The sequence below is a fragment of the Podarcis cretensis genome (assembly GCF_951804945.1).
Source record: "Podarcis cretensis genome assembly, chromosome: 10".
In the NCBI taxonomy this organism is placed as follows: Eukaryota; Metazoa; Chordata; class Lepidosauria; order Squamata; family Lacertidae; genus Podarcis; species Podarcis cretensis.
In genome coordinates this window covers 72,527,762-72,549,864 of record NC_137179.1, presented here as the reverse complement: position 1 = coordinate 72,549,864, position 22,103 = coordinate 72,527,762, and the positions used below count along the sequence as shown (strand labels likewise).

Here is a 22,103-nt window from a genome sequence, read left to right as displayed (position 1 = left end):
TCTAGTACACCTCATTCTGTGACTAGGTCTTAAACAAAAATATGTTAACAGAACACTTCTATACATGTCTACTTGGAAGCAAGCTCCTCTGGCCTTGTTAGTATATTCAAGCTAGCTTGGTGCTGTACAGTACAAAAACTGTGGTCATTTTGTTGCACCATTGCTCTTGCCGTACCACTGGGAGCTAAGTCCTCAGCAATTTAAGCCCAGGATACCTTAAGGACTACTTTATCCTGTATCCTGAACAAAATCACCTGGGGAGGCAATGTTAATGCTCCCTACCCATGGACCAGAAGCGTCAACAAGGAGTTGTGTCTTCAGTGGGCCCAACTCTATGGAACTCTCTCCCTTTTGAAATCAGGCAGGCATCAGATTGAAATGGTTTAATGTTTTAGGAGGCCTTTGCACCACAAGTGATAATAATTTAGTTTTTGGAAACTAGTCTGAAGCCCTGTGAGAAGTTGGAGCTCTATAGTGATGTGCAACTTTGAGAAGGGGAGAAAGTTTTTGGCTTTCTTCATCATTTGTTCATAAAACAGCATGATGTAATCTTGTATTTGCGGGGTGCAAGGGCAGTAAATAAACCTAGCTCTTAAAGGGCACTCAGCACTGTTACCAAACATTTCGGGACAAGGCTGACAAAAATAATTAGAATTGTACTTTCTGACATAGCTAACAAGGACCGAAGCATGCTTACCAGAAAATAAAGGGCATTCATTTTTAAGAGCAACATTGTCTCAGCATCTCTGCTAATTCACAAATGACAAGAAGCACACCTTTAGGGAACAGGACAAAACTCTGCTTTTATGTTACACCAAGAAAGCAGAGTATTTTCAGATTCCTTGAATCACATATGCTCCAAACTAAGCAGGGCTTTGGTAATTTGGCTTGGCAGTTTCTAACTCATGATGACATTTACTTAAGGTAAAAACCACTGGGAATGATTGTTGCATTGAACCCTGTGGGACTAAATGTCTGCCAGTAAAAGCCTGATTGCCAAGAAAAATGGAAATTGTGGAATAATAATAATAATAAATTTATTATTTATACCCCACCCATCTAGCTGGGTCTCCCCAGCCACTCTGGGCAGCTGCCAACAAAAGATTAAAAATACATTAAAACATTAGTCATCAAAAACTTCCCTAAATACACAAAAAGCATACATTTTCTACAAAAGAGACATGGAATCTTAATGGCTTGTGTCCAGAGGCTGCAGTCCTCTATGAGGTTCTGCATGCATAATCCCAAATGACTTCAGTTTGATTTAACAGAAATGCAGCTATACAGTATTTCAAGCTTAAACTGCAAAGGACTTTGCATTCTGAGCAAATCTCCTGCACTTTGAGGCAACCTTTTTTGGGGGCACAATCTGTATAACATTTGACTGAAAGCTTTACAAGAGGAAATAGTCAATATGTTGTCCACTGAGACAAGACTTTCATCAATTCTGCTTCTCCAGCTTCAGAGAAACACTCACAGAAAACTGAAATATGACTCCAGATTCTGCATGGGAAATCACTTTGAGAGGTTTGGGCTGCAATTCATGGTCCATTTGTTCTGAGGAATCAAATGAGATCATTTCAGGAAGCACTATGCACATTTTAAGATAACAAATGTTTGGAAATTGTGTACGTAGCACATCCTGTAAATGGCTTCTGAGTACCTAGAACTGAGGAACAGTTTATAACCAATGATAAAATGCTAGGACAGGCTGTTAGACCCACAGAGGTTTCCAGCTCTTTAAAATCTTTCAAATCAAGATGAAATCAATCAAAATTTTGAACTAAGGGAAATGAAAAGTAAAAATGGAAGAAAGCCAGATGTACCAAGCAACAGGAACTTGTCAGTTATTGGCTTGTTACCTATTCTGATCATTTGGTTGTGAGGAAAACATCCATTCCAATCTAGAAGATGCTTTATATTTTTGTCATGCATAATGTAAAATCTCAGCGCTTCAATCAGAGTCCTCTTCATCAGCAAACTTGACCAAAAGGGTGCCACTAGCCGTGGCAGAGCAAAGCAGTTAGCCACTCATTCCCAGGGACTACTGCATTCTAGTTGCAATGCATGGATGAGAGAATGGTGCTGGAGGATGGATTGGGGTTTGTTTAGGAACTAGGGAGCATTCTGGGACAAAAGGGCCTTTACTTGAACCAGGATGTAATGAAAATTCGAAATGTTAAACCTAAAATGTTTTACTGTTGGCATTTGTAAGCCGCTCTGGGAGCCGTGTCCGGATGAAGAATGGTGCCCAAAATGCACACATGCACGGTTGAATGAAAGAAGAATTCTGGCCTCTCAAATGACAAGTGGAGTGTTTTATTTTGTTTTGTTTTAAAGAAGTAGCAGACAAGTGAGTGGTTCTTGCTCTCTTCTGGGTGTGTGTATGGGGGGGGCGTGTCTGGGAACAGAAAGCATATCTAAAATGCACAGCCCACAAAGTTGTGTGCAGGCCAGTTGGAGAGGATGGATGCCCAAAGTTACATTAAGCTCTTGTTTATCAGGGCTCTCCAGAAATTACTGAAAGCTGCTTTCCCTGGCAGAGCTCCAGCATCGCTGGAAAACCCCGCTTCAGCACATCTGTCCTCACTGGCATAAGCAAATGGATCCAGCCCATTGCTGGATGGGTGGGTTCCCTTTCAGTTTTGAAAGGGAAAAATCCAGCTAACTGTCTTGAGGATGAAAAGTGAACTTTCAATGCCTTATTGATATGTTGTCACACTTCCCACTTCTCATGGTAACAGCAGATTCTACTACTGTGTTCATTTCAGTGTTAACTGTTCTACTTTCTTGCTATTTCTTGCAAGCCAGGCCAGGCGAAGGAAGGCAACCCCCTCGGGCAGCTGATGTCACACAAGAGCAGCAAATAGTTGTTTAATTTATTATTGTTGTATTTCTGCTGTCAGGGGGAGATGCCCTCGTGGGATTTTTCTGCCCCATTTGCCATAGTAATTTCACTAGCCCTGGTCACTCTACAGCTGCCCCTCAGGCCACAAAATGCAGGCACTGATTTCAAGGAACATATTCCATCCCCCTCACCACCACAGGTGAACGGTTTGTGTGGTCACTTCCAACCAAACGTTCCAACAGCCTGAATAAATGAAGTAATGAAGATTTATGTCAAATGCTGTAGTCAAGTCACCAAATAAACTGCTATATTCTGCACTCACTCAACCATCCAAACCGCCTTCAATTCTGAGTAGAGTGCATTATAGGAGTCACATATGATTAAGTATTGCAGTGAAGAAGAAGAAATATTTGCAACCAGCTAGCAATTCTGCCCAGGACACAGAAGTGTCTGAATGAAATTACAGGAAGGAAAGGATTAAAAAAAAATATGATTACATAACCTTAATAATAAACCAGTAAAAAGCCTACCAAATGTTTAGAAAGTGAATGCAAACCAGGGATAGTTATGTACATGGCTAATAAACAGTCATTTTGCAGGGGGTGGGGTCTTGTTATATGGCCCAAACCACCGAGAATGTCCCCCTGCTCTCCCCAAAATACCGTTACTACTTCTCTTATTAATAATAATGAAAATATTGGTGTTAACTTCAAATTGTCCGTTTTTCAGTTGCTGTTTTATTGCAGGGGTGGCTGAACTGAGGTCCCTAGACACTGCTGGTTTATACAGCTCCCATTATTCTTGACCCTTGGCCATGTTGAGTGGGAATTCAGGTCCCACAGCATACATTCATTTATTTATTTCCTTAAGATATGAGGTATAAATAAATAAATGTATAAAATCTGTTTAAATCATGACAGTAAACACAGCATGACACCAGCCCTTTTATTAAAAGCAGTCAATACCTAAAAGCCTGTGGGAACATCTCTTGGGCCATAGATAAGCCACTCCTGCTTCAGTGCTTCTAGAGAACTTTGTAACTGCCTTTCAGTGACTTTCTCTGACACATTAATGTTTTGCTGAAATAAATGTGAAATTGTGCCTTTCTGTCTATCTGTCCTAGCAGTGGCTATTTAAAATGTATTTATTGATTTCATTTATGAAATGTCCAGTGCATCTACTGTAACATCATGGAATTAGTTTGAGTTGATGTGGCCTTCAGATGTGGACCAGGTGCCTTCAGTGAAGCACCAAATATGTGTCCCACCAATCATGGCCCCTCTGGGCTTATTAAAGCATGTTGAGGGGGAGGTGGCGTGGGCCTAGGTAAAGGCATCCCTACAGGAATCAGTGATCCCAGAATTCTTGAAAAAAGCAGTGACTCACCCACTTCTGAAAAAGCTGTAATCTGTTCACCTTCTACTAATCCAGACTGGGTTACTACAATGTACAGTGGTACCTCAGGTTAAGTACTTAATTCATTCCGGAGGTCCGTTCTTAAGCTTAAACTGTTCTTAACCTGAAGCATCACTTTAGCTAATGGGGCCTCCTGCTTCTGCCGCACCGCCAAAGCACGATTTCTGTTCTCATCCTGAAGCAAAGTTCTTAACCTGAGGTAATATTTCTGGGTTAGAGGAGTCTGTAACCTGAAGTGTATATAACCCGAGGTACCACTGTACTCTGTTTCTGGAAGCTGCAGCTGGTGCAAATTGCTGCAGTCCAGCTTCTCCCTGGGGCTGATTATCGACATCCAAACAGGATGTGATAAAACCATCACAGAACTGTAGAGTTGGAAGGATTCCCGGGGGTCATCTAGTCCAACCCCCGCAATGCAGGAATTTCAGCTAAAATATCCATGACAAATACCTGTGGTCCTAGTCCTAAGCCATTCAGGGCTTTAAAGGTTAAATTAATAATTTTAGGTCTTGAGAAAAGATCATTACCTTGTACAGTACAATGAATAATCACGTACTCTGGCTAAACATCTTCATAGCAGTTGTGCCAGTAAAGGCAGCGTGAAGTTGTGATTAGAGTGTAAACCGGCTATGGCTGCGGGTAGACTTGAGTTCAAATCTTTGCTGAGCCAGAGAGTTCCCTTTGTAACACTGGGTCAGCCAGTATCTCTTCCCTTGCAGCAATCTGTACACCCATCAATGTCGCAGTTAACTCTTTTGGTGGAATAAATAAATAATTGGCTTTGATAGGCTTGCTTAGCTTAGAACATTTGTGCTGAGGATTGGACTGTGAATTTATTCTGCCTCAAAATCCCCGATGTTTTTGCATTTCACATGATGCTACCTGTCTGAACCATTTCAAACTGTCTCTCCAACAAAATACAATTTCAATTAAAAATAGCAGAACAGCTCTATGTTTACAAATGTGCCATCACTGGCTCTTCAGGGAGCATAGGCAAGAGGAAGGAACAGATGTGTTTTCAGGAACTTAAATATGGTGCTGGTTAAAGATGAAGCAGTAATCCACCAGTTTCAATTTCTAGCACAGATACTGTCTTGCTGTTGCAGCCAGTTATCCAAAACCTTCATTTTCCCAGATTCCAACCAATTTACCCTTTGTTGTGTGTAAAGGACACTTGGTGTATTAATAACTGGGCCAGAGAGACCTGTCTAGCTCCCCCTAGTTAGTTTTCCTCCCCTTTTAAAGACCTTTCTGTTTAATTTGGGCCTTTTTCACATTTGACCATTATTTAGTTTTTGATCCAAGTTCCCCCTGTTTGAATTAGACCAGAGTGATTCACAGCCACACTTACTTGAATTTGTATATGAGGCGCATCTTTGATCTTTCCCATAGCACCAGTAGGCATTCCTTTTTCTGTATTTCCTCGCCTTGTAACTCATTGATTCTGTGGCGCCAATTAAATGCTGATAGGGCATACATGCAGATAGCTGTATGAGTGCCTTGGTTTAAAACCACCACAACAACAACAACATTCCCCAGTTGGAAGTGCACAGAAGCACACAGGCAATTGAAAATTCTCAGCTGACAATATTTGATATGGTTTGAGGAGCACAGCTAGAAAAGTAATGAAACTAACTTTAAATTATCAGTGCACACTTCCAAATCAACACTGTTTTGTAGTGTCTGATGTAAAAATAAATAAATAGAAGTGGTTTGCTTGTGCATTTTTCAGATTTTGAGAAAATATGAGAGCTGAAAAACAAATATATAAGGCTATATTCCATTCAGTAAAAGTAAAGGTAAAGGACCCCTGACAGTTAAGTCCAGTTGCGAACGACTGTGGGGTTGCGGTGCTCATCTTGCTTTACTGACCGAGGGAGCCGTTTGTCCGTAGACAGTTTTTCCGGGTCATGTGGCTAGCAGACTAAGCTGCTTCTGGCGAACCAGAGCAGTGCATGGAAACGGCATTTACCTTCCCACCAGAGCGGTACCTATTTATCTATTTGCACTTTGGCGTGCTTTCGAACTGCTAGGTTGGCAGGAGTTGGGACCAAACAACGGGAGCTCATGAACCGCCGACTTTCCGATCAGCAAGCCCTAGGCTCAGTGGTTTAGACCACAGCGCCACCCGCCTCCCTGCTCCATTCAGTAACATGCTGCAAATAGTTGCAAGCACAGCTAGAAATGAAAATAAAGCACTGAGTGTGGAGTGGGCATGGAAAGGGTTGTCACAGAAAGTGGCAATGGATCCACATACCCTAAAATACTAAACTCAGTTGAGTGGTTTGGAGCCCAATTTTCCCCAATTTATCATATTATACCCAAATTTACAGGGAGGGACTCTCAAGATTTGTGTTGTTTGAGGATTCAGCTATATTGGTAAAGAAAAGGCCTTTTATATGCATTGTATATGCGATATAACACTGTGACACCAGATGGCGCTGTGGAGTCCTATCTTTGCCTACCAGATTTCCCTGTATGAGTTTACAATGCGTTTCACTGAATTGCTTGTCTGATGTGTCTAGATCCAGCCTGGGAGTAACATCACGTGGACTAGTCAAATAAAATAGGAATGCAAACAGCTACAAACACACAGTAAACTCTGGTGTGGACAGGCTGATTATTTTACTGGTTATTGATTATGTTGTTGGTTGTGGTTCATTTCACCTCTGTTTTATTTCTAAGTGTGTGATGGAGTTCTTTTTAAAAGTTATTTCATTGGTTTTTATTTCTTCACCTATTGTTAGCTGTCTTGTGCACTTTTACTATATAAGACGAAAGCCAGGACTGCATTACTCTCGGTGGAATGTACATTTTGATACACATTTGAATACAGTGGTACCTCGGGTTACATGCGCTTCAGGTTACATACGCTTCAGGTTACAGACTCCACTAACCCAGAAACAGTACCTCGGGTTAAGAACTTTGCTTCAGGATGAGAACAGAAATCGTGCTCTGGCAGCGCAGCAGCAGCAGGAGGCCCCATTAGCTAAAGTGGTGCTTCAGGTTAAGTACAGTTTCAGGTTAAGAACAGACCTCCAGAATGAATTAAGTACTTAACCTGAGGTAAAAGGTAAAGGGACCCCTGACCATTAGGTCCAGTCGTGACCGACTCTGGGGTTGCGGCGCTCATATCACTTTATTGGCCGAGGGAGCCAGCGTACAGCCTCTGGGTCATATAGCCAGCATGACTAAGCCGCTTCTAGCGAACCAGAGCAGTGCACGGAAACGCCGCTTGCCTTCCCGCCAGAGCGGTACCTATTTATCTACTTGCACTTTGACGTGCTTTCGAACTGCTAGGTTGGCAGGAGCAGGGACCGAGCAACGGGAGCTCACCCCATCACGGGGATTCGAACCGCCGACCTTCTGATCAGCAAGTCCTAGGCTCTGTGGTTTAACCCACAGCGCCACCCGCGTCCCTTTAACCTGAGGTACCACTGTACTTATTCCTCTTTATAACTAGAGGATAGGAACTAGTTGACATGCATGCGCCAGACCTCTGTTATCACGCACGACAGCTTTTGCAGCTGCTTTTTCGGTTCAGATATCCAAAACACTCTACAGATGTTTCATGGAAACCTAAGTCTGAGAGGAGACAAAGCTGAAAACTATGCTGAAATAAATGGGTAGTTTTCACACAGCTCCATTTGTGATCTCTTTGTTTTCTTTCCTTTTTTTGTCCTAGACAACTACTACGGTACTCCAAAGCCTCCAGCAGAGCCAACCCCATTATTGTTAAATGTAACAGACCAGTTACTCCCCGGTGCAACACCCAGTGCTGAAGGCAAACGCAAAAGAAATAAGTCGGTGAGCAATATGGAGAAGACTGGAATAGAGCCCCCAGAGGAAGAGGAGGAAGAAAGAGCTGTCGTCAACGGAAACGGCATGGCAATAACACCAGGTCAGTGCTTTTCCTCTTGTTATGTCTCATGTGGATTTCAGCTCCTTGCCATTGTAGCTAAAGGCAAAAGAGAAGTGATGTTACAGCAAGCAGCATAGTGTGAAATTTATGATAGCTAAACTGAGCCACCCAGTGCTGCTCACAGGACCAGGCCAGACATTTTTTAAAAATGGGAGACTTAGAACAGGCAACAACAGTGGGGCCCACTGGCAATGCTGGATCTAGGGCGCTGTGGGTGGTTCCCCACCCCACAGGGCACCGAGTTGAGGGGGCACATGATGATGATGATGATGATGATGATGATGATGATACAACCTAAATTTATACAAGTACCTACCTACTCAAAGTTAGGGGGCGCCAAATTTTGTCCTCACTTAAGGTGCCATATTATCAAAGTCTGCCCTTGCCGGATGCCAGGTGCTGAAATTTGGATATGACCCCAGAATTATTCAACATCTTTATCAACGACTTGGATGATGGACTCAAGGGCATCCTGATCAAATTTGCAGATGACACCAAACTGGGAGGGGTGGCTAACACCCCAGAGGACAGGATCACACTTCAAAACGACCTTAACAGATTAGAGACCTGGGCCAAAACAAACAAGATGAATTTTAACAGGGAGAAATGTAAAGTATTGCACTTGGGCAAAAAAAATGAGAGGCACAAATACAAGATGGGTGACACCTGGCTTGAGAGCAGTACATGTGAAAAGGATCTAGGAGTCTTGGTTGACCACAAACTTGACATGAGCCAACAGTGTGACGCGGCAGCTAAAAAAGCCAATGCAATTCTGGGCTGCATCAATAGGAGTATAGCATCTAGATCAAGGGAAGTAATAGTGCCACTGTATTCTGCTCTGGTCAGACCTCACCTGGAGTACTGTGTCCAGTTCTGGGCACCACAGTTTAAGAAGGACACTGACAAACTGGAACGTGTCCAGAGGAGGGCAACCAAAATGGTCAAAGGCCTGGAAACGATGCCTTATGAGGTTCGACAGTGGAATTTGCTGCCAAGGAGTGTGGTGGAGTCTCCTTCTTTGGAGGTCTTTAAGCAGAGGCTTGACAACCATATGTCAGGAGTGCTCTGATGGTGTTTCCTGCTTGGCAGGGGGTTGGACTCGATGGCCCTTGTGGTCTCTTCCAACTCTATGATTCTATGATTCCATTATTTCATTGACTCAAAGTCAGGGCTTTCAATTACAGACACTGCTGCTTTGCCCTGCTTCTGTAGCTATGTCTTCAACTGTGTCTGGAGATCATGTTGTTTAAAGTGCAGGTGTGGTCTCTCCCAGCTGCTTACTTCTCTGATAGTTTCTAGCCATCAAGAATCTTTTTTGGCCCATACTAGCATTGCGCTTGGAAGAATTCAAGTCATTTCTGTATTCGTTTACCTCATACTTGAGGGAGGTCTAGAAGGTTATCAAATTGGGCCTCTCAATCTGCCTTTTAATCACCAAATTGTTTTTAATGTAAGAAATTAATTGAACAGTTCAAAAGTGTGCATCACATAAAAGATTCTGAAAACTCTTAACTTTTCATGTGTAGGAAATAGGTGTTTCATTTGTCTTACGTAGAAACAGAATATATGTGATTTAGAACCTAATAATCCTATTGAAAAAAGAAGTTTCAATAAAAAGAGTGAAATATTATTTCCCGAAGCATAGCTTGAAGGATAAATCATTGCATTAAAAGCTTCTGAATATACAGCACATAAAAAACAATAAATCCAGCACCTAATCTTTAAGAACTGTAAAAATTATATACACATGGCTTTTAATACAGGACTTCCTTTTTCCATTTGAGGAAAATAGCACATTCAATTTGAATGATTCCCCCCACCTCCATAAAGTATCATTTGTTTATTTATTTCCATCTATAAATGGCTTGCTGTAAAATATCATGAAGTGATTTAACAATAAAGACATCAACAATAAAACAAATTCATATATTAAAACAATTTGAAATATAAAAATGATTTCCAAACTCATACAGAGATGCATACAAAACGTGACCGATACAAGTATACAGTGGTGTATATACAAGCCATTGCCATGCATAAGGGGGAAGCCACGAGACACACTGTTCCTTTCTCAGCCACCAAATTTCCACTAAAGAAGGCAAAAGTGAAGAATTCTGCAGGAAGCACAAAAAGATAAGGGTAACAGAACTGAAATTCATTTAAGGTTTTTTTGTGTACACCTCCTACCAGGAATCAATAGAAAACGTTAATTGAGTTTGTTAGTTGAGCTGTGCTGCTCTTTATTATGCAGTGGATAAAGCTGACTAAAACCAAGGTGTAAAGTTGCTACTGGATTTCACCTGAAACAAGTTTTCTTTTTTTAAGCACACACTGGAGGTTTCTGCTTAGATGTTCCCAAGCAGTTTTGTGGGAAGGAAAAGGAATTCTGATAAGGCCAAAGAGATTTGGGGAGGAGGAATCACAAATCACGAAGGCGCCATGCACTTGCATATGTGACTATGCCTTGTTGGATAGTGTGGGGACGGTTTCTCAGTGAGCCTCCTTAGGTTTGTGGCACATGACAATTTGTCTGCCAGGGGACTGCCTTCATTTACGTTGTGTGGTTTAACTCGCTTGTTGAGTCATTGGAAGCCATTACAGTGGTACCTCGGTTTAAGAACAGCCCTGTTTACGAACTATTTGGTTTACAAACTCCGCAAAACCAGAAGTAGTGTCCTGGTTTGCGAACTTTACCTCAGTCTAAGGACAGAATCCAAACGGTGGAAGGGCACTGGTGGCAGGAGGCCTCATTAGGGAAAGCACGCCTCGGTTTAAGAACAGTTTCAGTTTAAGAACAGACTTCCGGAACGGATTAAGTTCGTAAACCACTGTATTTGCTTTATTCTTAACTATGGTGTTTTTCACATCCAAGCATATACAGTCTACCTCGGGTTAAATATGCTTCAGGTTGAGCGTTTTCAGGTTACGCTCCACGGTGACCCAGAAGTAACAGAATGCGTTACTTCCAGGTTTCGCTGCTCGTGCATGCGCAGACACTCCAAATGATGTCACGTGCATGTGCAGATGCAGTGAATTGCAACCTGCATTTGTGGTTGCGTTTGCTTCAGGATGCGAATAGGGCTTCAGAACGAATCCCGTTCGTGCCCAGAGGTACCACTGAATATTTTTTGCTTTTAATTTTTTATTGTTATGCAATAACTATTACATTGCTTACCCTAAGTTATGACATTTACTTTGATGGCATTTGATGGCACTCACTCTTTGATAGTGTGTGTTGTTCTCTCAGGTGGTCGTCCCTTAAGGGAGACAAGAGAGGCCAGAAGGTTCATTTCCAAGGTTGTAATTCCAATGTCATGCCATTGTTTAAAATGCTTTAAATGCTCAAATGGATCTTCAAGAGGAATGCAAAGTGGGAGCAGAGAGACAATTTTCATACCTCTTTTTTACACAACTAGAAAGATCTCTCTCCTAATTGCGAGACCTATTTCCAAGGAATTCAACTTGCTTTCTTTTGCCCTTCTGTGCAATATTTTGCATGCCAGCTGAGCCTCCTCTGTTCCCTGCAGTTCTTAGCTGCAGTCATGCTTTCTGTTGCCTACTGTGGGAAAAATGTCAGGTTCGTGGGGTTGCTGTCAGCTTTTAGCTAGCAATTTGACTGATGAGATGAGAAACAAAATGGAAGTCACTTCCCCATCTCCCAACTCAAAAGTAAGCAAGGAGAAGAAAGCAGCAAGTATGTTACTCACTGTAGGGAATCAGAGGATTTTCTGGAAGACTTGCAAAAGCACATTTATGTAATTTTATCTACACATACAACCCTTATTTCTGTAGCAATGAAGAGGAAGATGGTTTTCCTAAACAGCTAATATTTGCATTAAGATGTACAGAGCAATTCTGATGCATTTTCTCCTCCTTTTAAGCTTGTGCCTCCATCCCCTGCGATGTCCAAGTGACTAAGCCTGCAGTGATTAGGCACACTTATATGGAAGCCAGAGCAAAACTCAAACATTACAAATAAAAGGAGGCTGCGTCAGAAAATGGTATCTCTCTACCAAGTCTCCTCCCACTACTCTGTAACATGTATAGGCACACTTTGTTTTATTCCGCTTTGCTCCATTGCGCTTCACAGATATTGCTCCTTTTGAGGTTGTGGGTGCTGCAGAGGAGTTTGGATTTGATATCCCGCTTTATCACTACCTGAAGGAGTCTCAAAGCGGCTAACATTCTCCTTTCCCTTCCTCCCCCCACAACAAACACTCTGTGAGGTGAGTGAGGCTGAGAGACTTCAGAGAAGTGTGACTAGCCCAGGGTCACCCACCAGCTGCAGGTGGAGGAGCGGGGAAGCGAACCCGGTTCACCAGATTACGAGTCTACTGCTCTTAACCACTACACCACACTGGCTCTCAGCAGCAGGCAGCCTGGCTGCGTCCAGGGAAAAGAAGCCCCTGTTGCCACCACCCCTCTTCTGGCCACCACAGTGGAGTTGGCTAAGGCTGGAGTCGGGTTTTCCCCCTCCCGTTCCTGCAGCCAGGATGTATAAGAAGTGCTTTGATAATTTATATGAAGCGCTATATTAATGCATAGGTGTTGTTCTTGTTCTTGTTCTTGTTGTTATAGATGATAGACAATTCAAAGGATGGATAATTTTATAAAACATTGGACAACTAAATTGTGAACCAGCAGTGTGAAAAGCATGAGGACTAGCATCTTGTTGGGGTGTTGTTGTATCTTGTTGGGGTGGATGTTAGTCTAGGAAGTCATCAGCTACTGACTTTCTCTCATGGGGAAAAAAAACTATCATGGGAAGACCAGATTTGCACTATTTTTATACTCCAGGCTTGAAGTATTTTAATTTTTGAAAGTAGGTCACCTAAAGATGTAAGAACGTTGCCTCTGGTTACAGGAAGGAAGCTGGATTAATTTAGAATCTCATTTTATATCATGGGAAACTTGACCTATGTTTAATATATTGACTTAAGTTATCCAGTTGTTGGATTTTAGATAGATACATGATGATAGATAGATAGATAGATAGATAGATAGATGATAGATAGATAGATAGATAGATAGATAGATAGATAGATAGATAGATAGATAGATAGATGATAGATAGATAGAGAGATGATAGAGAGATGATAGATAGATGATAGATAGATAGATAGATAGATAGATAGATGATAGAGAGATGATAGATAGATAGATAGATAGATAGATAGATAGATAGATAGATAGATAGATAGATGATAGATAGATAGATAGATCTAGATTAAAGATATAGATTATAGATCTAGGTCTAGATATATATGTATATACTTAAAAGGTTTGATTAAATGAACCCAGGCAATAGAATGAAGTTTTTGTGAAACCAAAAAATATCAACTCCTCCCCCGTTTCCGTTAGTTAAACTATGGATTGTCTCCATCAGATCACATAGCTTTAGGGAGGTAGGGAGTTGGAGGAAAAGCTACCTTCACTTCATAATTGCTGCTGACCAGGCAAATATCCAAAGGAAATCCCTCAGGACTGCAGGAGAATTATCATGTGTAGCAGTAAACATTGAGCACCACCCCAAAGTGGATTTTAATCAGATAAAAAAGCTTGTGAACTCATATTCCTCTCCTGGGGATTCTCTTCCTTTGGAACCAGAAGAAAATGGAGGAGTACCGTCTTTTTCTAAATCCTGTGCAGTTTAATTAGACATTGGAAATGACCTGTCCTTCCTAAAATATGCAGCAATGGATCTGATTGATGCATGAGAATTTGATGTTGGTGTTTAATTCTAGTGACTGTTTCGTAATTGTTTTGTAATCGTTACTGTGATCCTGGTTTTTATACTGTTGTTTTGATTTATGAATTGGTTGAAGTGTAGATTCAGTTGTGGATTTTTGAGTGTTTGCCACCTTGAATTTCATTGGGAAAATCTGTGGAATATCAGTTTTTGAAATAAAATAAATATGCAAAAAGGCATTTTTTGTCTTTAGACTTTAAGTTCCATATTCCATATGTGAATTCTACCCTTACCATGGATAGCTGACAGGATCCTTCCCACAATGAAGTGGCTCAGCAGAATCAGAACTTCCAATTCACTGTGTTCTTAATCCTCATGCACCAAAATTTGGTGGGACTTAACTAGGGTTGGTCCACAGTCTATGAGGCAACTGTCTAATCATATCACACATGTTCCATTGCACAGACCCAGGCCATGGTTATTTTCTTGAGGTTTGGACAAGTGATACTCCAACCTAGTGGGGCTGTGGCCCACAGAGAGCACACATGAAATTAAAATGTACAGCCCTTCTCCTGTTTTATATTTCTTCCTGCTTCAGCCTAGTTTTAATATTTTCACAGGGAAAACTTCAGGTGGTGTTTTTTTGTTTTTTTTTTTACTGTATTACTACAATTGATACTTCAATAGCACAGGAATCTTGACACTCATGTCTTCTCTTGTGCAGAATCAAGTGAGCATGAAGAGAAGAGTACAGGTGCCTCAGGTGAAACCTCCTCACAGCCTTATCCTGCACCAGTATATAGCCAACCTGAAGAGGTAAAAGAGGATATGGATGTAACAAAGCAACCCAAACCAGAAGAAAATGATGAATTGGGCCCATTGCCTGACAATTGGGAGATGGCTTACACGGAGAAGGGAGAAGTCTACTTCATTGAGTAAGTACTTCACATTTGAAAAAAAGGCACGTGCCAGACTTAATGCAAGCTACAGAGTTAGTAGCAAGGTTCTATAGATGGCAACTTGGATGTAAGGTCCATTGAATTCAGTGGGTTTTACTCCTAGGTACGATTGCAGCCAACAGATTCTGAACCAACATGATAGGGACATATATGAAATTAAAATATTTCCTGTGACCAACCAGCTAATATATTGCTAGTTCTTGGAACAAAACCATATTGAGATGAAATGTGTGGCTTATAGATTTCAATGTTTACCAGATCTCATATTTATTGGTGTAGGGTTGCCATATGTCTGGAATTTCCTGGACACAGCAGGTATTCGTCCCTCTTAAACAGCGTATGGGTGAAAATTGCTGCAATGTCCATGAAAATCCAAACATATGGCAGCCCATGTCGGAAGTGTAGATTTTGGTGAATTTCATTAACAATAGCCCAAAACCTCATTTTTTATTTTTTATTTTAGCTTTTGCAAACAACTTTGGCCAAAAAAGGCACAACTTTTGTGTCCAGATTTTTATTCTTTGAAATATGACAACCCTATATTGGTGTAAGTACCAACTGTAAAGTAAGCATGCCCAGTCACTCCCAATATATATCTATTTTAAATATATGGTATATTTTTGACTGCCATGAAGTTATGGAATGTGGACCCAGTGGCAGAGCAAGCCGATCGGGCGCCTGGGGTGGCGCATGTGCCCTGCGCCCAGGGGTGGGGCCAGCCGCCCACAGGGGTACCATGGCATCTCTGAGGAGTCTGCCTGCCTCCTCCCACTCAGCCGCCCTACAGCTGAGAGGGAGGCAACAGGCGGACCGTTTGGGCAGCGCGGAGCCTGCGGGCACTCAAGCCACTGCGTCACTCCCAGGAGAGATGCGTGGCTCAGGTGTGCTGCAGGCCCTGCGATGAGTGCCGCCCACCATTTTGTCACCCCCCCTTAGTGGGGACACCCGGGGCGGAACACACCTCCTGCACCCCCTTGCTACGCCACAGTGTGGACCTATACAATATTTGCTGCTTTCTTAATAGTTTGGAATTGTCCAGAGTTCACAGGGTTAAGAAGAATCTCATGCTGTTCAGGTCCTATTAGCTAGCCTCTTAGTTTATAAGTTAAGAAAAAGACTTAATCATAATAAGCCCATCAGACTGTTAAGTAACAAATATGATATTAGATATGATATCATAAATAAATAATATTTATTTATGTAAATAATAGTAGGTTGAAATGCCATGCTTGTGCTGCCACCAATACCAGCCTCTTTTAATGTTTACCTTTTTGAGTCAATTTGCTGCTACTCTTCCCACCCACCGTCACAGACTTTCCCCACCTGCTGTTCTCCCCATTGTCCCCTGCTGCACTTTGGGCCTAGCAGCTGGGCAATGGCAAAAGGTGCTTGCCAGTACACAGCACCAGCAACTGAAGTTGCAGCTATCTGCTGCTACTTTAATTTGTCTGGCATTCCTAAAATGACAAAAGAGTAGCTGCAAAATGAGCCTGATATTTCCCCTCTTTACAAAACACCTTCAGCAGTTCCATGTTGTTATCGGCCTTCTTGCCATTCATGTTGGGATGGAGCTTCTATTTATGCACCTGGCCACAATCCAGTGCTCATCTGTGTGCATATTAGTCTCATTGAAATAATTGCATTATGGCTTCAATAATCCTCATGTGGTTGTCCCAAGAACACACAAGAAGTGTCTGTTCAAAAATGGGATTTGATCTCTTTAATACCAACCTACCAAACTAAATTATGGTTTGCTGTAACATGAACAAGCCTACAGTAGTGTGCATTCCCTTTCCCCCTCTCCTCCTCTTTATGAACCAGAGGAAGAGATCACCTTTATATTAACTACAGCTCCCTCAGCCTGTAATGTCTAAACTAGAAGAACTATGGTTAATGTAACATGTGGTTTGGCCCTAAATCACAAGGGGAACTGTAAGGAAGAGTTTGTGAATAAATAATTGCTCAACATCTGAATTTTATCCAGTATCAATATTGGGTGAATAACAGAAACCTATGGCAGCCACTGTCTCTACTAGGTGTTCTATAGCCATACTGTCCACATAAAAAGACTTAAAACATGCCCACAGTGGACACTAACTAAAGCTTGGATTCTTATGAGGTAGAGATTTTCTGTCATTCAGAAGAGTGATTATTTTTATCCTCTTTCGCCTAGAGTTCCAATCTCCTTTTTTCCCTTTTATTCTCTCAACTCTGTTCTGTTTTTGCTATTGCTTGAAGTATCCATCACTTCTAAGTGATTTCTTCTCTAATGCATATTGAGTGTTTGTAATTGTTTACATTTGCAGACCCACCCATTAGCCATCTAAGCAAGCATTTGTTTTGAATTGGTTTTAGTAATTGTAATAGTCTAATCTCGTGGTGCATTGTAAATTACGTATGTAATAAAGCTTTTGTTTCCCTTTCCACCAAACTGAAGTCATTATTTGAACACAACATTTGGAAGGAATGTTTGTCATGATTAGCAGCTTGCAATTTTCAACCCTCATTGGTAGTGAAGGCTGTACAGTAGAGGTCTTGAATGCTACCCATATTTCATAAGCAAAGTGAATTGCCCAGGGCTTTTCAGCCAGTTCATTACCATTAGATTAGTGGGTTCATAATTAACTGGTCATTACCCTATTATAGCTGTATCACAGTGACAACTCACCCTGTTGGTCAAGAATCACTGTCCCTCAGGACTTCAGACGATTTCTTGTTGTGACACTTGGCGGCATCTTTTCAGCCTCAGTGGCTCCCTATGTGTTCAAAAAGCTATGGCGATAAGGTAGTTATTTCTGAACTAGAAGACGGTTCCATGGTATCATGGTGAACAGGCAAGGAGGTCTCTGAGCTGAGGTATGTCAGGCAGATTGTTTTAAGAAATTCCCTGACTTCCTGGTTGTAAGCGTCTTACAGAATATTCAGAACATAACATAAAATGGTTTGTTTCATATATAGTCTCCTCACAATTAGAAAGCTGGGTTGGGGTTTGTATTCAGCAGGAAAATTCTAACACTTCAAACAAGGGATGACGAGCCTGTCCTGTCCCCCCGTGCCAGATGTTGTTCAACTCCCACCATCCCTGAGCACTGGTCATGTTTGCTGGCATCTCTGCTTTAGACCTTCTAGCATGTCTGAGGCTTTGTTTTCTGTATCTTGAAAGTACTTATTCCTGCTCTACCTGGTCAGGCACCTACTATCATTATTTTAAAAAGTTGTGAGTATCAAAGTTGGGTCATCTAACCAGTCTAAAACATACATCTAGGTAAAGGTAAAGGTACCCCTGCCCGTACGGGCCAGTCTTGACAGACTCTGGGGTTGTGCGCCCATCTCACTTAAGAGGCCAGGGGCCAGCGCTGTCCGGAGACACTTCCGGGTCACGTGGCCAGCGTGACATCGCTGCTCTGGCAAGCCAGAGCCGCACACGGAAACGCCGTTTACCTTCCCGCTGGTAAGCGGTCCCTATTTATCTACTTGCACGCGGAGGTGCTTTCGAACTGCTAGGTTGGCAGGCGCTGGGACCGAGCAGCGGGAGCGCACCCCGCCGCAGGGATTCGAACCGCCGACCTTTCGATCGGCAAGTCCTAGGCGCTGAGGCTTTAACCCACAGCGCCACCTGCGTCCCAGTAAACATACATCTAGTCCCTGCCATAAACTTGTTTTATTAATTCAGTCCCTCCAACCCAAACAATGGGGCTGGGAAATGCTGCTTTATATATTTACAGCCGAAGCAGGGACTTCAGAGATATTACGTTCCATTACTAGTGGGGTGCAAACTCCTCTGTGGCCCCTCCTACTCTTTTTTGTACTCTTCTTATTTGACCAGGAGGCAGACTGCTCACCCATCTAACCTTTGGCATGGTATAATTCTCTGTGAAGCTTCTGTTCTTCCTTCCAGCCCTTGCACCCCTTTTCTCTTCATGGGTAGTCCTCTACTTGCAATGGTTTGGTCTGTGAGCCCCTCTGCAAACAGGCTCTGTAGCATTTATACCTTCCTGCTCCTGTCATCAGCCTTTCCACATATACAGCAATAATTAGTTGGAAAGCAAATTATGTCATCTTGCTACTAAGCAGCTGTTGTGGGAGAGTGAGTTTTCATTGCTTTTTGGAAAATCTTTCTAGCAAGGTTTGCAAATGCACGTTGTATATTAAAGAAAGGACTTAAGGAAGGAACTGCATTCTATAAAGGGTTGTTGACCCACAGTCCTTTAGAGCAAATACAGTAATAGATGAACCAGTGCTGACTGCTGGCTTTTCTCTCTTCCTGCCACACTATGTCTCTCACTCTTCCCTCCATCCTTCTGCCATCCCCTCTTTAAAAAAATAAGAACCACACTTTCATTGTATATGGTCGCAGACCCATGTGGCCCTTTCAGCTTTCTCTCCCTCTGCTCTGGGTAAACCACCTCTACCCTAAAGCAGCTGAGACTGCAGAAAAAGCGAGGCATGGCTCACAATTGGCTGGGAAGCCACAGTCAGAAATCCTTGCATTGTGGCCGTGCAAATGTGCTGGTGTGTGGCCATAGAGGTTCGCAGGGTGAGCAGTTTTTGAGTCCCCATGGATTCAAAATATTAAATTATATGCAATCGTTTTGTTAAATGCATCATTTATGATAGTTTTTAGTTGAAGATGTGAATTTTCTTTGAAAAAGGTGTTAATTTATTAATTTATGCGTTCTGAATTCATATACTTCAAATGTAATTCAGTTTCCTCCTATCATAATAATGTTTCATCTCTGATCAGAAAGTACAGTGGTGCCTTGCAAGGCGAAATTAATCCGTTCCGTGAGGCTCTTCGTATAGCTGTTTTTTCATCTTGTGAAGCAAGCCCATTGACAGCTAAGCGGATTAGCGCTATTAGCGGTTTAGTGGCTTTTAGCAGATCAGCTGATAAGCGGCTTAGGGCTTAGGAAAGGGGGGGGAGGGAAAAAACCCCGCAGGAACTCGCAAGACATTTTCGTCTTGCGAAGCAAGCCCATAGGGAAATTCGTTTTGCGAAGCGCCTCCAAAACGGAAAACCCTTTCATCTAGCGGGTTTTCTGTCTTGTGAGGCGTTCGTCTTGCGGGGCACCACTGTATGTTATTGGATGCTGGTATATAATCAATCTGAATTGGAAGGGCCCCCTCCTAAGAGGGGCCCCACATGAATCATGCTGGATGAGCTTTGGCTGTGGCCCATAGGTTCCCTATTCCAGCTGTAGAGAGATTCCTTCCAAACTAATTAGTGAATTTAGTACACAAGCTATAGGAGATTATAAAGAGTTGGGTTTCACTGGATGCTCCCCCCCCCTCCCAGTGATGAGGTCAGCTGGATTCTTGGCTGACCGAACAGTAGCCAGCTAGGAAATAAAAAGTTAATGGCACTGAAATAATCATCTCTTTCTGGGTCCTCTTCTTGTATCCTTCCACTCCATCCTCTCTGCCAGTGATAATTTGCCTTCAATGAATGCCTTGAATGGATCGCCTTGAATGAGTGCATGAGTGGCACAAATGCCTTGAATGAGTGGGTGAGCAGAAGGTGACGTTTAGAAAATAATTCTTGGTTTTCTTATTTCAAAAGTTCACTGTAATTGAAGTTTTGGGTTGGTGAAGGTTAAGCTTTAAAAGCACAGTCTGGGAAGTTGAATGCAAGTGGGTACTATGAGTTCAGAGGAGTGGAAGCTCCAGGTTTATAAATACTCATACTCTTCGCAGCAGAGTGAATGGCTTGCTTTCTTCAGCCAAGGGGAGTGGGAAGAAGAGAAAATCACACAGCGCTGTGGGTTTTTTTATCGGTACAACCACCCTGAGACCTCCAGGTATAGGCCGGTATATAAATTCAATAAATAAAAAAAATACATACCCTCCAAGTGTCCCTGTTTTCCAGGGACAACCCCACAGTTACAAAAGCCAGCCCAGCTTCTGATTTAATACCAGAATGTCCCTATTTCACACGCCAGTGACACCGTCATCAAGTTTGGGAGGAGGATGAGCCAGCTCTTGTTCTGAGTGGCGGCTGCGAGGGACCATCTTGTTGCGTCTCCACGGTCTCTTCAAGGCCTGGTGACAACCTTTTTAAAGTTCATCAGGCATTTTAAGTAAGTTTTATAATTCCAGGTTTAATTTGAACTATATAGGAACCTTACTGTCCATTGCTTAAATGTTACGGTATTAAGCAGCATATACATTGCAGAATTAACTACTTATCTCAAAGTAAAGCAGCCAGACTTAAAACTCATGGCACCACCATTTGCATCCAGACCGTTCCGCCAGTCGAGTCGCGAGTATAAATCAATAGGAGCAATGCATCTGGATTTTTACAGGGCACTGATATCTTTTTCTCATCAACACTTCCCTTTATAACAAAGGGCTTACATGCATTTCTAAATTAGTTGGCGAATGCTACATAAATAAAAACCTTAATAATTCAGCAATATGTAAACTAAACAGTACAAAGTGAACAGCCTCCCAGGATGTGTTTAATAAATAAAACATGCATTACAAAGGATTGGCAGTGTGCAAGAAAGAGGAGGAGTAATGAGATGAGAGTATTTATAAGAAGAATTTAAATTCCTTTAAAATATGGAACTAATATTAATTTCTCCTTTCTGGTTTATGGTCCTTATATTGCTATCACACTACAAATTCACTTGGCTATAAAAAAAAGGATAAGCATTTTTCAAAAATCTTGTTATGTAGCTCCTTAGCTATTCTAAATATCCATTCATTTGGGAAACTGTTCTCTTTGTAAACAGTATCTTACCAGCTTAGTCAAATTCTTTCTTTTTAAAAGGCTATGCTGGGCTTTGTAGAATGAGCCACATTATTACTTCCAGTTCTGCAAAATGTACTTTTATCATGGGAGCGGAATCAGATATGGAATAGATAACAGTTGGTTCATCAAAGCGTCATTAATCATCCTGTTAGAAAATGGAGACTACACTAAGGCACACTTCAGTTTGCATCTTATTCTGAAAGTATGGCTGCTGAGAAATAATCTTCCTATATTTACGAATCCTTGAGGTCTAAAATAAATTTTAAACTCAAACTCCAGCAAATGGGAATAGAAGACTGTTGGTTGCACCCCCTTTCAGCTGCACATTCCTTTTGCCCTAGATGAGTTTTGCATTTTCAATTAGGCTAACTTGGCAACATTGTGGTTGATTTTAATAAAAATAGCTGCTTTGAGGACAGGGAGTTTAGGCTGCCAAATTCAGAGGTCCACAATTTCTCTTACACCTCCTTCAAGTCTACTTAGACCAGTAAGCAAATCAAGTATATTGATTGCAA

At 41.9% G+C, this 22,103-nt stretch overlaps 1 protein-coding gene across 18 annotated transcripts in view; it reads left to right on the top strand.

Annotated features, from left to right (window-relative positions):
- MAGI2 (membrane associated guanylate kinase, WW and PDZ domain containing 2) overlaps positions 1-22,103 on the top strand; it is a 618,641-nt gene that overhangs the window by 373,975 nt on the left and 222,563 nt on the right. For all 18 annotated transcript variants that reach the window (XM_079993549.1, XM_079993547.1, XM_079993552.1 and 15 more), the window contains 2 exons: positions 7,950-8,165; positions 14,600-14,810. In XM_079993549.1, the coding sequence (XP_079849675.1) occupies positions 7,950-8,165; positions 14,600-14,810 (427 nt within the window). The remainder of the gene's footprint in view (positions 1-7,949; positions 8,166-14,599; positions 14,811-22,103) is intronic.